Here is a 16,655-nt window from a genome sequence, read left to right on the forward strand (position 1 = left end):
GGGAAAATGTCCCTTCTCCCCCCAAGGCTCCTTTATAAAGGAGTCCAGATTGCTTGCAATGCTCAAGCCAACCCGGAGTAGGACTGAGGGACACCTCCTTTGGCTCAAAGACATGCTCTCTCTCCTAAGATGCATTCTTCAGTAGCTCCCACTCGGTTCAAAATTTCCAAGGAAACGGGAGACCTATGACTGACAGAGGGATGGCGGATGTGTGCACGTGTGTGCACATGTGTGGGTATGCACGGACCTGTGTGCGCCTGCGTGCACACAGGCGTGTATGTATGCACAATGCACACGCGTGCGCACACACGTGTATTTGCCCGCACATGCGCACACATTCCTGCCCAGCGGCCCACAGGGGAGTCCTGCAAGCGTCACAGCACCACCAGGGTCGGGGAGTAGTCAGTCGAGCGCTGGGCCGGGTGCCCGGGCAAGCAGAAAGCCGCCGAATCCCTCTGCTGACCGCGACAGGAAAGCTAAGTGTCTCCTTCCCACCATAATAAAAAAGCCAGAGCTGCTCAAGCTGCCTAGAGCTGGGGGGTGTGCATCTCTGGGGAAGGACCACCCTCTCCCTAGGGGAGGAGCCTTTGAGTCAAACCTGTGGACGGCTGCTCACCGCCGACTCCGAGCTGCATCAAATCCCAAAGGGAAAGCTCAGAACACGTCGTTGAGCTAAATTCAAGCTGGAGAGCTAGTGAAACAGACGCTTCATAGCAGCTACCCCCTGGCACAAAGCCAGCCCAGAGGACAGGGAGGAGGGGCCTGGTAGCCGTGTGGACACGGGGCCTTGGGTGTGGCCACGGGGGCGCCATCACCACCCCTGGCCTTCCCCCAGCCGTGGGCCCGCCCCCCAGACACAGGGGAGGCAGAAGCCACAGGGGAGGCAGAAGCCACAGGGATTGCGGTTCCCACCCTACCCAGCCGCCCACCTGGGCTTGGATCTACCTCTGGGGAGAGCCCATGCTGCACGCCCCTGTGGGGGACGCAGTGTGCCCGGGTCCCTCAGTGCCGGGCAGCGAGCCCACGTCCAGATGGCAGACCCAGCACTCACCCCCTGGCTGGGTGCGTGGTGGCCATTGGGAGGTGCCGGGGGAGGCCTGGGCCGAGCTGCGGGGGGCTGAGGCGGAAGGCTGCCCTGTGTGCCCCACTCCCACGGCCGTGGGACTGGGGTACCACCGTGTCCCTGCTCAGCCACCAGGCTCCAAGGGCTGGCACAGCCTGCAGGGGCGTTCTAGGCCTTGCCTGGAGCTGAGGCCCAGGTGGGGACACCCTGCCCACACCTCACACCCGGCAGATCCCTCTCCTTGGAGCCTCATGTCCTGGAGAAGCCAACTCCCTGGCTGGCTTCCCTATCCTTTGTCCTGTAACATCTGTCAATACCTCCAGGCTCACCTCTCCCAACACCCTAGGGGCTCCCATGTCTGCCAGATGGGGTGAAATTCCGCACTCGCCTGGCACCTGGGGCCTCTGTCCCTGATTTAAGACTCTGAGCTCTTCCCAAGATCAGACACCTGCCGAGAGGGGTCCAGCAGCGGCCTCTGGCCCAACATCCAGGGTCTCTGTGAAGATGGCTGAAGGCTCACGTGGGGCCTACCCCAGGGGCGGGAGGCTGTCCTATGGGCAGGAGAGGGGTTTCTGGTCACGTCATCGTCAACGTGCAGGGCAGCATCCCAGGCCCCCAAGGCTGGCACTGCAGGGTGGCCTTCAGGGCTCACTGCCCCATGCAGGACAAGCTGGCCACAGCCAGAGAGACTGCACAAGGGACCCCTGAACACACCCCCTGTGGGAAGTCTAAACCGCAGAGCAGACCTCTTGGGAAAGGCCCTTCCAGGAACCCCAGCCCGGAGCTGGCCTACTGACCCTGCCTCGTCCTCTGCAAACGGTTTAAACTTGCCAGCATCTAGTACGGGCCTTGGCTACGGGCCAGGCCTCCCCATCCCCAAGCACGGTAGGAGGAAGAGGTTTTGGTGAACATGGGTGGCCCATCCGCACACACAGCCCACAGAGTTCCCACGACTCCTTTAAAATCGCCCGTGTCATCAGGTGCTGCTCCTGGGCCAGCACCCGTCTCGGGGCTCCACCCAGAGGCTCCACACACCCGGGCACAGCTTGCAAATCCCCACATCCTCGGGGACGGAAGGAGAAGCCTCAGGAGAGAGTTCATGATTCAGTCACGAAACCCTCTAAAAAAGCACGACCCCTGCCGAAGCAGGGTCGTGCCAGTAACTCGGGGTTGGTCAGACACATGGACAGGCTGGGACACCCGTGTGAACGGTGGACAGAGCCCGCATGAGCGCACAGATGACACCCACGGACCCGCGCTGGACACAAGCCGAGCTCCGAGCGGGTGCCCCACCCCATCCCCTGCTCACTCACCTCTGTCCTCCCAAGCTGTGGCCGTAGCCACCCCGGGCCGAAGGCAGACCCCCAAGTTCCCTCCAGCCCCCAGACCAGGAAGCTGTCCCTCCTGCCGGACAGGACTGGCCTGTACCTCGGGCCTTGGGAGCATTTTCCCACGGAGCCTGGGCCACTTCCTGCCGCCCCACAGGCACCGCTCCCTAATATGGGCTGGGAGAGCTGGCCGTGACCTCCAGCCAGACACGCACCCTGGCGGGATGCCGGCCCTGGATCTGCGCCGTCCACCGCTGGGGCCCAGAAGGTCTCCTGCTGGCCCTGGGTAGGCAGGGCTGCTGGGGAACCAGGAGGTTCCAGTGGGAAGGTGCAAAGCTAGGACTCTGGTTTCCAGGGCTGACCCTGCTGTGAAGCCTGGTGCAGGAACCCGCCCCTCGAGCTCCGCCAACCTGGATCCTCACCCACCTACAAGGGGTCTTCCCTCTCTGAGCTAAAGCCCACCTCCCTGAGCTGCCAGCCTTGGCCTCCGCTGCCCCACCCCACCCCAGCCAGGCTTCCCTCTCAGCGAGCCTCCCCTGCTCTGGGCAGGGTGGAGGGGGATCTCTACCCCGCCTGACCTTCCTGGTCGGCAAGGGGGGGGGTCTCTACCCAGCCTGCCTGACATACCCTTGGCCCTGGCAGCCACTCCACGTGTGTCTGAAGCATGACAGCAAATCACTGCAGGGACAGAGGTCAGCTCCGACCAGGGGAGAGGAGCGCTGTCCCGGCGGACGCGGAGCAGCCTGCGGGACCGAGCCCCTACCTCACCTGCAGCAGGCAGTCAAGTGGGGCAGGGGAACTGGACATGGGTCGCCAAAAAGATGGGTGACACCTGTCCGAGCAGGGAGATGGGCAGAGTGGCAGCGAGACCACGTCACAAAACCCCTCTCTGGTCACTTATTCTGTGCCTGACAGATGCCACCTGGTTGATCCCTCAGGGCAGCCTGAGGGAGGTCCAGGCTGTGCCCACCTCACGGGGTGAACTCCACTTACCAAGGATACCACCTGCACAGCCTGCTCTCAGGGCCCCTACCTCTCACCCCAAGCTGTGCCCCCAGGACCCCACGGGTGCCAGGCCGGCACTGTCCCTGCAGAGGGACCACCCTGACCCTTGACGTGTGGCTGGAAGCTTCCCCTCCCGGTCCTGGTCCCTCACCAGGAACGGCCCTTAAAGACCATTCGCTCCACCACTCACTTGGCAAGCTGGGAAGCCAAGTCCCACAAGGAAACAGCCGGAGCACCTGGCCTTGTACCCCGGCACCCACCCCTTCTCTGGCCTTAGAACAGCTGACCGAGCGGGACCCAGAGTCCAAGGTTCTGCCCAGCCAGGGAGGGTCACACAGGGCAGCGGCTAACCTGGAGGCTGGCTCCTGGCACAGGGTGAGGGGCAGACGTGTGTGCCTGTCCTCTGGGGCTGGTGGGGTGGGGAGAGGGCCCCGAGGACAGGGCCCTGGGGCAAACCCCCATCGGGATTGTCACTACTCTGCCCTTCCCGGGACGCCCACCGGCACCGTGCCCTCTGTGCCAGTCACCTGGACAGGCAGCAGCTTCGTGGCATCGTGGGACACTGCACAGGGAAGGTCGGCTCCCAGGCCACCTGAAAGCCCCTGTCAGTTAATTCTCTCCTCACACAAGTGAATAAGCAGGACCCTGAAAGACAAGTGACCAGCCGAAAATCACCAAGCGACTAGAACCCAGGACTCCTGCCGTTCATCTGACAGCCCACCTGCACCCGACACCCCAAACAAGACTCTTCTTAGGAAGAGCTGCCCTTGAAAACCCACTTCTACCTGGAGAACCCCGGCCCCTGTGCCTCGCTGGGTACAGCGCTGCCGCCCCCACGGGCTCCTCCCCCAGGCTTGACCAGAGAGGGGGCTGGGAGGCCAGCACAGCACCTGGCCCCTCTGGCATGCAGGGCACTCCCGCTTCCTGCCCGCAGGGTCTGCGCCTCTGGTGCCTGGGAGATGCTCACAGCCCCGCATGTAAGAATGGCCACACTCTGGCCACCTGCTGGTCATCTGAGTAAGTGCTCCCCTCACTGCGACCGGGTCCTGAAGGGCACCACGTCCTGTTCCCCACGCTCCCCACGCTCCGGGGTCCTGGGGGGCAGGTAGTCCTGGGAAGTGGGGATTTGAGGATGAGGGGCCCTGGGGTGGCACGAGCCCCGTCCGGGGTCCCTCCACGTGGGGGAGGGCACTGCAGACCGTACCTGGCGGCGCATCGGCCGTCGTCGAACACGAAGGTCCGGTTGGTGTGGCCCCCGCCGCGCGCCCCCCTGTAAACACCCCCCGGGCTGCGCGCCCCGTCCGGGAGCGGCATTGGGCTGGCGGCGGCTGCGACTCGGAGCCGAGGAACAAACGAGTCGGGAGCGACTGGCGACTTCTTCCCCCGCTTTGCCCTGAAACACTTTTCTCTGGTTACGGTGGGGGTGGGAAAAAAGAGCCTGTTCCAGGGTCGGTTCCGGCGCCTGTGCGGGCGCGCCCCCTGCCGGCCGCGTCCGGAACCAGGCTGGGGACGGGGTGGGGGTCCGCCCGCATCCCACCCCGGGGACCCGTCTCCATCGCGACGCTCGGCGTCCCCGTAATCCCGGGAAACCGGACAGAGGCTCTTTAAAGGCTAGAAGACCCTAAGAGCGACCCCGGGGGCAGGGGTGCATGGTGGGAGGGGCTCCGAGAGGGCCGGGGGCCTCTGGGCGCTTCCTGTTTAAAGCGCGAGCATCAGCGATGGCGCCTGCGCTGCTCGATCCTGCCCTCGCTCTGAGCCGCTGGGAGGGGCGGCCGATCAGCACCTGCCCCGCCCCCATCCCCCCACGGCACCTGTCACTCCTGCAGAGACCTGCACCCAGACCCCGTCTGTCCGTCCTCGCGGCACACCTGGGAGGCCGCTGGGCCAGGAGAGGGAAGGGCGGTCGGACCCCTGGAGGCAGGAGTGATTGCACGCTGCCACCTGCCGCCGCCGGCACCTCTGCCGCGCGCGGCTGCCCTGCTCTGCTCTCGCCCCAGCCCCACACGGAGCACCTGGCAAACAGGCAGAGGAGGGCCTGCAGCCTGCTGCAACCCCACGACCCAAAGGAAGGCATCCAGGAAGCAGGGGGATCCACTGGAGTGCCCCACACGCTCACACTGCCACCCTGGCTCAGCTGACCCTTGCCCCCGCAGGTAGAACCCTCTATTCTGTCCCCAGTGCTGGCCTGACCCTCAGTAACCATAAGCGTGGCGGAAACACAGAAGAATAGACAGAGAAGGAAGGGAGGCGTCTCCCAAAGAAGGGCGAGGGATTGCGGCGTCAGGCGGGGGTGGGGGAGCTGAACCAGCATCAGCCACGCAGCTCATCTCACGGCCTGGGGCACCAACCCAGCCACCCCCCGCGGGGTGGTCAGTGCAGGGGCTGTCAGGGCGGAGCTGGGCCAGCTGATTTGGAGGGTGCACGGCATGTACTTCGTGGTCCTGACATCTGCAGCGAGTCTCAAGTCCCATCCCTGTTTACTTCCAGAAAACAGCAAGCTGAACACAGATACTTTGTGCATGTGTGTGTGTGTGTGGGGGGGCACTTGGCAAAGGCATGGCTTGCCCCCAAGTCCCCAGAAGGAGTGCAGCTGGTCCCCAGGCTCATCAGCAGTCTTACATCTTGGGGACTTTCCCTACTTCCTCCTGAGAGGAGGATGCTGCTGCAAGAGTGCCACCCACCCATGGCCCCCAGCAGGTCTCTGCCCTCCCCCAGGACGCCTGCCAGGTGTGTCCATCTGCGGGCCCCTTGGAGGTGCCCTCTGGCTGCTTAACGAGATGACTGGCATGCTGTCAGTGACGGGGAACTCTGGCAAGCCCGGTAACATTCCTGAGAGCTTCAGGGAAACCAAAACTTGGCCCCTCTCTAACACGAAGGAGCCAAGCCCCAGAACAATGGCGTGTCCATCCCTCCCCAACCAGGAGCAGGAAGGGGAGAGAGCCCCAGGCCCTGGCTTGCAGCCCACCTGCTCCAGCAAGGCAGCCCGGCAGATGGGATCTCTCCGCCAAAGCTCCCCACTGTGCCCCTGGACACCCGGGCCAACATGCTCTGCGGGGTCTGCTCTGGCACTGCCCTCTCTTGGGCACTGGGGACCCTCCCAGGGCAAGGAGCCGGGCTTCTCACACCTCCCGTAAATGCCGGGCCGTACGTGCTGGCAGAACCGGCCATCCCCAGCCTTTTCTGGACTCAACACAGAAGGTGGCGCAGTGATTGAGAGTCCGCCTGCCGATGCAGGGGACACGGGTTCGTGCCCCAATCCGGGAAGATCCCACATGCGGCGGAGCGGCTAGGCCCGTGAGCCATGGCCACTGAGCCTGCATGTCCGGAGCCTGCACGTCCGGAGGAGCCTGTGCTCCACAACGGGAGAGGCCACAACAGTGAGAGGCCCGCATACCTCAAAAAAAAAAAAAAAAAAAAGAAGCCAGTCTGTGGGCTGAGCAGGACTGGGCAGCAGGGGCTCCGGAGCACCCCCTTCTGTCGGGAGTGCTGGCCTAGCACACGGGCCCTGGCCTCCTTGCTCCCCAGCCTGACCTCAGGCCCACCCATCCTCACAGCATCACCCTTGATCGCGATGCGACTTCTGTCCCCGGCCCAGCCCTCCCTTTATCCCAGGCCTGGCCTCCTGGGGTTCTGCCGCCTCTCCTGCATGGCCTGACTCCACGTGCCCCATGTTACTGCCCCCGCCGGTCCCCCAGCATCTGACCTGCGGCCCCAGCCTGGGCTGGCCGGCCCCTCCCCCATGCCGCCTTCAGGACTCAGCTGAGCAGAGTGGAGACGTGGGCCCAAGCCCTCAAATGGCAGGACCTCCCACAGCTGCGCTTCGCCCATCTCCAGGTGCTCCCACCGCCCAAAGCCCCACCCCAGGAAGCCCACCCGCAGCCCTGAGCCCCTCCTCGGTTGGAGACAGGTTTCCTGCTTCCCCGGGGGCAGGGGCTCCGCCCTGTCACCTGGCTCCGCCCCAGGCCCAGCACCCGGGGCGCACTTCGACCACTGCAGTGACACCTGCCCCAGCTCCCTCTTGCCTCGCTTCCCGGTGAACTCGCCCAGCAACTGCCCCCCACGCCCACAGCAGCCCACAGCACTGCTCTGAAGTCCTCCTGACTGAAATAGAGCTTTAGTACCCTCCCCTCCCCTTAAAGGTCCACCTCCCTGAGAAAGGACCAGTCTCCACTTTCCCCTTCCTCCCTCCCTTCCTTCCATCACTCCTCCAACAAAGCCCAGGTGGGCTTCATGTCCAGCACTGGGACGGCCCCTGGAGACCCGGCGAGGTAAGCACAGACCTGGCACCACTCACACTGAGCACTAAAAGAGGGCAGAGTGAGTTTTTATGGGAGCCCCCTGCCCAGAACCTGCTGGAGACGGGGGCTTCGTGGAGTGAGTCTGCAGCTGGAGGCGGGGCGGGGAGGAAGAGCCAGGGCTCAGCCCCGAGAATGAAGGTCCGGGCCTGGGGCAGGCAGAGGGCAGGGGTGCGAGAGGCAGGAAGGCCGGCCAGCCTTCAGGCAAGCCCGGGTGCTAGGGAAGGCACAGAGAGGGTGCGTGGGATTGGAGACAGGGCTGGGAGGCATCTGCATGCCTCCTGGCTCCTGAGTGGGTGGTGGCACTGGCTTAGGCAGAGCATCCCCTGCAAGAGGATGCCATTTGGGGGACGGGCACAAGTGAACCTTGGACCTGCAGGCCCTCAGAGGCAGGTGGGGCCCCTCTGCCCATCCTTAACCAGCCGGAATCCCATAGATCTTGGCTGACCAGCCTCCCCACTCCCATCTTAGCTCCCCTACCTGGGCCTCAACGTCCCCCGTGGGCCACACTGATCCTGAAACCTTCTCCTCCCACACCTGTAGCTCCCCGGCCCCACAGAGGGGATCCTACCTGCCCACCTTGCCCATGTGCCAGCCCAGGGAACCGCCTGGGCTCGTGTTTTTCCTGCTTGGGACGCTGCCCAGCTCGGTCCTGAAAACCACCTCGCCCTGAGGACACCCTCCTGCCCCTCCCTCCACAGATTCGTTGTCTACTTGGCCCCACAGTCGTGAGACCCTTGAGGGTAGCGCCCAGCTCGGGGCTGGCACCCGGGGGCGCCTGCGGTGGGTAGGTGAGGGGACACCCCACTGAGCGGGAGCTGGGCCGACCACCCGGAAGGGGTGGAAGAGGACCACCTACTCTGACCACTTACCCCAGGCGCGGCTTCTTTCTGGCAACTTCTCGGACGAGAGGAGCTTCACTGCTCGCGGGCGTGGGGCGGGGCAGAGCGCATGTGAAGGAGGCGGGGCGCGTAGGGGCGGGGCGCGCGGGGGGGCGGGCCAGGTGCTGCCTGGGAGGGAAGCACGTGGGGGTGGGCAGAGTGCACGTGAGGGGGAGGGGCTGCCGGACGGCATGCGTGGGGCGGGGCGCACGTGGGGGCCCGGGCGCGTTGTTGCTTTCTCCATTAGCTCGAGCGGCGTGCCTATGGCGTGCAGGGGTCCTGCGTCAGACGCTGGGCTTCCCGGAGGCTCCGGCTCCGAGGGGTGCAGGTGAGAATTGGGGGGGGCGCCGGAGGGGGTCAGCTGGAACGCCCCTGCCCGGGGGTGCTGTGGGTGTCCAGACCTGGCGCTTCTATCCAATTCAAATGCACCGAGTCCCCGTCCCCACCCAGCATGGCCCACCTGGGGCACAACCCCGACCCCTGGCCCTTTCGGGGAAAGAAGGAGGGGTGCCAAGAGGTAGGGCCCAGGGCCGTGTTCCTGGGCGACCCAGGCCTTGTCCTGCGCCCGCCTCCCAAGATGTCCATCACCGCCTCGGGGCTCCGGGGGCGTTTTCTGGGATCACAGAGCGTGGCGCTCTTGTCTTTTCTCGGCAGCGGTCTTTTCCTGTTTGGAACCCAGTTATGCTGCGAGGATGTCCGCCAGGGCTCAGGCCAGGCCAAGGCCCCTGCGGTGGCGAAGGGTCCAGCCTCCTGCCTCCCGCGGAACGTGCTCAGCGAGAGGGAGCGCAGGTGGGGGCCGCGCAGTGGGGGCGGGGGTCAGAGGAGGTCAGGTTTGTGCCAGCGAGAGCTGGTTTCAGGTGGCTGGGACAGGCTCGTGCCGTCTGTCTGGTAAGGGAACGCTTAATACATCCCCGAGGTGAATATAACACATGCTCTTGGGGGTGGGGGTCCCAAGGGCCACCGTGGCAGCCCTTTCTTTGACCTGAAGTCCTGGGCATCTCGAGGTTGTGCACGTGCAACCGACACCCCCAGGCAGTGACGGTGCAGGCTTGGCTGTAGCCCGCAGCAAACACCTGGATAGCCTGCAGCTTGGCGTCCAGGGTCCTGGACCAGTGTGTGTGCTGACACGGTCCCTGAGGGGCTCAGGGGGTTCTGGTGGCTGCAGTGCTTTTTCCCGGTCAAGGCCACTGCCCCATGGTCGGTGGTCACTTCCCTGGAGGCAGGAAGCGGATCTCCTTGAGCTGTGAGCGCCTGCGGACCCTGCTGCCCCAGTTCGAAGGCCGGAGGGAGGACATGGCGTCAGTCCTGGAGATGTCGGTGCAGTTCCTCCGGCTCGCCAGCGCCCTGGTGCCTGGCTGGGAGAAGCACGCTGTGAGTTGTCCTGCGGCAGCCCTGTCAGCCCTCTGGGGAGGAGCCATGGGCATCCCCCCCTACCCCCCGGGCAGCTCTGACCACCCGGCTGCCTGGCTTCCCTCTGCCCTCCGCCCTGCACTGACAGGACTGCTGCATTTCTGCGGACACGCCTCCGTTTGTGCACCGCACCACCCCCGGGAGCCCCGGGGGCAAGCTGTGGCCTCCATTTGTGTTCCTTGTACTCTTGACCATGGTGCCAAGGCCGGTATGGGTAAAAAGCCCATTGCTGTGTGGTCCCCGGGCGGGCATAGCCTTCAGCCTCCCTCCCGCCCCCACCCCCCAACCTTGAGGACACGGTCTGCACTCAGGGAGGACCTCTGGGACCCTAGGCAGGGTGGCCAGTGATGGACCACAACCTGCTTTTTTTGTGGGTTTTCCAGTTGACGGTCTCTGTTGCGTTTTTTGTGTTTATTTCTCTTTTTGCTTCTTGCTTCTTCGAAGGAGATACGGCACACCTGGCCGAAGGATGTTTTGCAGCTGTCCCTGGCGAGCCAGACCCCAGCAGGTGCCCCGGACCCCGGCGTGGGGACGTCCCGCGTGACCACGTTAGTGTCCCTGTGGGGCCAGGGGACTCCCGGGCATGGTGTGTGCAGACTGTTCAGAGGTCTCTCCTTCTGTCTCTGCATGGTTTAGGCAGCGGGCCTCCCCGAGCTGTGCAGCTGCGGATGTGGACGACGGTAAGGCCCCGGTGGGGGCAGCCGCAGCGCTGGGTGGGCTGCCGGCCCTGCCTGGTGAGCGTGAGCGGGTCCTTGTCCTCCCATCGTGCCGCCCCTGACAAGGCCCACAAGGCAGCATGATGACTGTGCTCCCCTCATGCTGGATGCCTGCCACGGCAGTTGGTCACTGCTTGGACTATGGCTGCCAGTCCCCGAGTGCCACGGGAGGCGAGACTGTGCCTTGCCCCTCCCCTGGTGTGCTCATCAAGGCGGGGAGGGGGTCTTGCTGTCGTCAGGGCCGGCAGCAGAGCTGGGCCCCCCAGAGAAGGTTGGGACTCAAGCTCAGGGCGTGAGGGTGCAGGGATCATACAGCGTGGCGGTCTGAGGGTGGAGTCCTCGGTCAGGACTCATGGAGATGGGGGGAGAGGTAGTAGCAGAAGGGTCCCCAGGCCCGAGCCCCCCATGGTTGACCTGAGGCCGAGTCGGCATCTCCACCAGGAAGCCTCCCTGGCCCCAGGTGTCAGGTGCCTCACCTCTGGGCGTGTATCTTCTCCTGGTTACTTCTTGGCTTTTTGCTCCTAAAATTCACGGGTTCCCTACGCAGGACACAGTGGGCAGGGACTCAGGTCTTCGGGGGAGGGCTGCTCTCCAGGTGAGGAAGGCTGACCCACGCCTCGCTTCCCCCATAGAGCCGCCCAGCCGGGTCCTCTGGTCTTCAGGCCTGAGTCCCTCCAAGGCCCTGAGGCCGTCCCCGCTGTGGTCTCCCCACTGGCGGCAGACACCCTCCCCGCTGGTGAGCGAAGAGTCTCAGAGCTGCTTGGGCCAGGCTGGGTCCCCAGGTCAAGGGACTGACAAGGCCATAACGCTGGATGCCAGGTGGGTGTCCCAGTGGTGTGTGCATGACCCGCTCCACGCCTCCTCCCAGCCCTGCCCGCGCTCCGCCTGGACCCACTGCCCGGGAAGTTTGCGCCCCTCACATCCTCGGTGTCTGCCTGGATGGCCCAGGCTGCTGGCCCAGTCCTAGAGCAGCCAGACTCTGCCGTGTGGCTTTCTAACGTGCTTCTGGAAACGCTGTCGTCTCCTTAATGGTCGTCTGTTTTGGTTGACAGTGAGTTTGTGTTTTGCGAGTCCTACCGGCTGGGGTGTGGGCCGGGAGCTGCCGGGGCTGGAGAGGAAGCAGCAGCGGGCTGGGCTGGCTCCGGGCAGGCAGGAGGGTGGGCTCAGGGTCCGGCCGGGAGGGAGCACCCCGTCTGTCTCTGAACCCACAGGTGCCTTTCAGGGCGCACGCTCTTCTCTCGAGGTGCAAGTCCTGGGGTCCACCTGGGGTGACTCAGGGTGAGGGTGTTCTTGTTGCATCCAGGTCTGTGTCGGGGTGTGACGTCGAAGATGGGTCGTCCCTTCTGCTGACTGCCAGTCCCGACTGGTGGCTGGGTGAGTGGGGGACGCTCGGCCTGGGCCACCTTCTCCCCTAACCCGGAACAGGCTTTGGGGTCTGGGTTGGTCCTGTTGCGGGCTGGGCGGGCAGCTGGGGCTGTTGGGGAGATGGGATGGGGTCCAGCTTGCTGTGTGACACTAAGGTCCCAGCGTCTGTCTCTGAGCTCCTGTTTCCTTCTCTGCTGGTGGTTTTGGGGACCACCGGTGGGAATGACAAGTGGTGTATGGGGAGTTACCTGTGAGCGTGAGTGCACGGCAACACGGGGTTGCTTGTGTACGGCTGCAAGTCAGTTTCAGAGCCTTCTCCCAAGACCTCGTCCCCACAGAGGCGTCTGGATGTGCGATGAGTCCCGTCTCTGCAGGATTTGGCATCACGGGGTGGGGGACCCCTTCCTGGTTCTGGCGCTCCTGGGTCTCGAGCAGGGCTGGCAGGAGTGGGCCCACCCACCTGGTCAGGGGTCCTCTTCCCACCTCAAGGACGAGCAGAGGGCTTCCTGGTTGGGTGGGACAGGTGGGCGGAGGGGGGCCCCCTTCTGCACACTGAGTCCACTCTGCATGCCCTGGGGTACCTGCCTGCTCTGCTGACGTGTCCCATCTGCTTCCAGGGTCCCTGGAGGGCAGAGGCAGCAGTGCCCCTTTTCGGGTCCCCGCCAGGAGCAGCCTGCTGGACAGGGCAGAGCCCAGCTTCCTGGGCGACCATGAGCCCGGCTCCCAGGATCCCCCAGACGGGCCCCTGGAGCCATGGAGCTCAGACGTGAGCTGCCCCGGCTCGGCCCTGCGGGACGAGGTAGACAGCATCTTCCCTGACTTTTTTGCTTACTGAGGACCGGGTCGTGCCAGGCCGTGGGGCACGGGGCCTTTGCAGCAGCTCGTGCCGCACGCTTGGGCATTGTATTTTGGGTTTGGGCTGCAGCTGTGCTCTAATTCCAGCGAGGCTGATGGGGCTGGGGGGAGCAGAGACTGAATATTAAAGAGGAAAAGCAGTTTTTCTGGAAGAAGCAGAACTTGTGTAGCGTTCGTGTAATTAACGCGATTCACTGGGCAGATGGCACCGCTTCTGTTGAAAGTGCAGGCACCCCTGCCTGGGGATTTGTTCCTATGATGTTCCTGGCCTGTGGGATCCCTAAATAACCCGGCCCTGGGGCTAGGGAGGGAAGGAGTCCACAGAGGGGGAATTGTGTCCCTGTCCCCCAAGAGGCAGGCGTGGGACCCAACTCCCTGCGCCTGTGAGGTTGGTCTGAGGGGCCCCACAGAGGTCCATTGGGGAGGCCTCTTTCCGGACCGGGGGGGGCGCCTGGGAAAGGAGCCACCTCTGCCTTCGAGATGGTGGCCTTTGTGCTCCCCGTGCAGGGCCCGTTGGGGGGCGTGGGGCAGAGGCTGCTTGGCTTTCCCGTCTGGACCCTCAGCTGCTCCCGTCCCCAAGGATCGGGGAGGCGCTGGCTTCCTGTGAGGAGTGACCATGCCTGAATCCCATCACCTTTCAGTCACAGCGAAGGCGGTGCTAGTCTCTGACCCAAGCTGGTCAGGGGCTCAGCCCACCCTGATCCCTGCTTGTCCCTTCCTGGAGCCCTGGGCATCTTCACCCCAGCACCCTGGGACGGAGGCCCAGGAGCTGGGACTCAACTTGTTCAGAAGCCTGATCGAGACCCCCAGCGGGTGGGTGGACCCACCCTGACCCTTAAACTCCCCACTTAGACCTTTAGAAGGTGAGGGGCAGGACCCCACCCTGGGTGGCAGGAGGGCTCACTTGCGCTGCCTCCAGCCTGTGAAGGGGGGGGTGCTCGGAGCTGGTGTTGAGAAGGGTCCAGGGGCCCAGGCAGGGTGGCGGGGCCGGAGCAGGGGTGGATGAGCGGCGCCTGCCCCGTCGTGGGAGGAGAGCAGCCTTCAACCCCACACCTGTGTGGGGGTCCTGGGTCGGGTCCCGCAGGCCTTGGGACCACGCACACAAAGCTGCTGCATCAGACAGGGCACCGCTCCAGACGCCCACACGGGACTGACGACCATCTGCGGGCAGACCTCCCTCCTCCCTCGCTACCTGGGGGAGTGCAGGGAAAGCTGACCCCCCCTCCAAGGTGGGGAGAAGAAAGGGCTGCCACGGCAGCTGGAGCAGAAAGGAGCTGCGGGTCCCAGAAACAGCTTGCTTTCCACCCCTCCCCTGCTCTGGCCCTTTTCGAACCAAATTACTCCTGTTGGCTGCAGTTGGGTGTTCAGGGGTGGATTTAGAAAGCACGGTGGTGACTGCAGGCTTGTTTTGGGGAGTGAGGGGGTTTCAGCATAACACCCCCAGCTCTCGAGGTGACCTGCTTTCCTCCCCCCACCCCCAGGGGCTCCCGGAAGTAGGACAGTGGGTGCTGCTTGCACAGAGGGGGATGTGGGGCTCGGCAGGACACCAGACACCCTCGGGCTGCACCCTCTCCCAGGTCCACCAACCCCTCAGCCCTGGACATTGTTGCTGGGCAGTGTCCGTGGCTGCACCTTGGTGACCGTCAGCCGGCTAAGCTGGGAGGTGACCAGCTGCTCTGTCCAGCACCACCATCCACCCTCCTCTGAGCCCTGCCTTTCTCTTCCCCTTCCCCTGCCTCCTCCTCCCCTCCCTGCTGCCGATCTTGCTCCTCGAACTTCGAGGCCACCTTGGGTCAGTACCCATTGGTGTCGTGGTCAAGGTGCTCAGTGCTGCCCAGGAGCCTCACACGGCCTCTGGTCACGGGTCCTGACCTGGAGCCTGGCACAGCCAAGGGCCTCTCTGCCCACCTGGGAGGGGCCGGCCACTGCTTATCCTCAGGGGTCTGGAGGGCACGGTTCCAGGGCCTTGCCTACCACCAGGCTGTGACCTTTTCTTGGCAAGGCCAGGCCCATCCTGTCCATCTTCCACCTAGGTGCCCACTGAGAGAAGTGGTACCCTCGCTTCAGGCCTCAGCCCTCCCGAGACCCTCACCCAACCAGCCTGGCCTCACTGTGCCCCCCACCCCCATGTGTGCTCCCCCGCACATGGGGACACCTGGGCAAAGGACAGGCCCCACCTGCCCTGGAATCTGGACTCTACAGGCCTGAAAGAGCCAGAAACAGGCTCAGTCTTTCTCCAACCCTGCCTTTGGTCTCTGGAAACCCAGGACACCTCGTCATCCCCCAGCGGGGGCCACAGCCTGCCACCTGGGCACAGCAGGGTGCCCATGGCATGACAAGGTCCCCCAGGGCAGCCATGCCCAGGCCCACCTGGCTTCATCATCTTCAGGGTCGTACCTGACGCTGGGGAGGGCGGGGGCCTTGGTCTGGCCCTCCTGTGCAGGGGTCAGAGCTGCAGCTCACGCCGTGGCCGGGAGCCAGTGTCCCCTGTGGGTGCTGGACCTGGTCACCTTCCAGGGCCCACCATGAGTCCCTCCCTCTCCTCCTTTTTCCAGAACCTTCTGGAATCTTTTTGACTCTTCCAGAGGAGAAGAGGACACTCTTCTGGCCGAGTGCTGGTGGACAGGGCGAGGGAAGCTGAGCCCCATGATGGAGGCGTGGGGTCTAGGGAGGTCCCGGGGATGTGAATCCTGATCCTCCTATGAAGGGGTCTCTGCAGAAATGGGCTTCGGGGCTGGTGGTCGGAAGGGGTGCAGATGGTGGTGGTTCCCTTCCCTCGCCGGCTCTGTCTGTCCGTCTCTGCTCCTCTGGGACCTGCAGGTGGCCCCCAGCCCCTCAACACAGGCAGCTGGTACCCTCGGAGCTGCTGACGCTGCAGAGGCAGCCGCCCAGGGCGGTGCTGGCGCCCACAGTGTCCACTTATGGACCAGCGGGTCAGCGCCCCACCTGCTGCTTATGGGGCTGGAGGGGGTGGCATGTGCAGAGCCATGGCAAGGGGGGCCTGGGCTCCCGTGCACTCCAAAGCCCCTGCCATTGGATGGGGCCTGGGTGCCAGGGGAGGGAGCGCCCAGCGAGGCCAGAGTTGGTGTCTGGTTTGTCCAGAGCCCGGCCAGCCCTTCCTGCAGGGGGTGCCCTTGGTGGTGCCAGTTCTAAGGAACGTGGGTTCTGGGTCCTCCCCGAGCCCCAGGCACATGGATGTCTCTGCTTCTGAGGGATGGTGGGAGAGAAGCTTCCGGATAATGTGAATTTCCCGTCTCTGCTGATGGGATCGAGCTGACGTTCCCAGTGCCTGCATTTGCCTTCTGGAGAGTCGGGCCAGGAGGTTTCTCTGAACGGATGGATGTGCTGTGCTGCCTTCCCGGCACAGAAAACAATCCCATTACGCCTCTTAGAAATTGCATTTTATCCTTGTAAGCGTGGAGGTTGGTTGCACTCAATTCATTTGAAACGCTTGGGATCCTAACCCGAAAAGGAAAGCTGTTGGTGAAGTGCGGGGTGGCAGGTGGGGGGGATACCTCGCCCAGAAGCTTCAGGGCCCGTCCCCAGGCTGACCTCAGAGGCCGCGAAGCTTCCTGCGGCAGCCAGTGATGGATTTGTTTCCCGGTGTTGGGGTTTCTCTGGGTGGGCCCTCCCAGGGCATCGTTCCTCAGTGAGTCCTTGCCCCCCAGCCTGCTCGGGGACTGTCCCGAAAGTGCCCTGTTCCTGGGTTTGGGATGGACGTCGGAGGCCAGGTGATG

The 16,655-nt window shown here is 64.4% G+C and overlaps 2 protein-coding genes across 2 annotated transcripts in view; one reads left to right on the forward strand and one right to left on the reverse strand.

Moving 5' to 3' along the window:
• KCNT1 (potassium sodium-activated channel subfamily T member 1) overlaps positions 1–2,507 on the reverse strand; it is a 64,434-nt gene extending 61,927 nt beyond the window's left edge. The window contains exon 1 of the mRNA XM_082611826.1: positions 2,377–2,507. The gene's annotated coding sequence lies outside the window, so the exon portion shown is untranslated. The remainder of the gene's footprint in view (positions 1–2,376) is intronic.
• A 6,328-nt stretch (positions 2,508–8,835) lies between these two features.
• On the forward strand, positions 8,836–12,898 carry SOHLH1 (spermatogenesis and oogenesis specific basic helix-loop-helix 1; the record flags this gene model as incomplete). Its single annotated transcript, XM_082627445.1, has 8 exons — positions 8,836–8,900; positions 9,227–9,361; positions 9,796–9,943; positions 10,427–10,530; positions 10,619–10,662; positions 11,331–11,517; positions 12,002–12,072; positions 12,681–12,898. 8 exons carry the CDS (start codon positions 8,836–8,838, stop codon positions 12,896–12,898), a joined length of 972 nt encoding a protein of 323 aa, XP_082483571.1.
• Positions 12,899–16,655: the final 3,757 nt, after the last annotated feature.

Source organism: Mesoplodon mirus (assembly GCF_964341445.2).
Source record: "Mesoplodon mirus genome assembly, chromosome: 1".
Lineage (NCBI taxonomy): Eukaryota > Metazoa > Chordata > Mammalia > Artiodactyla > Ziphiidae > Mesoplodon > Mesoplodon mirus.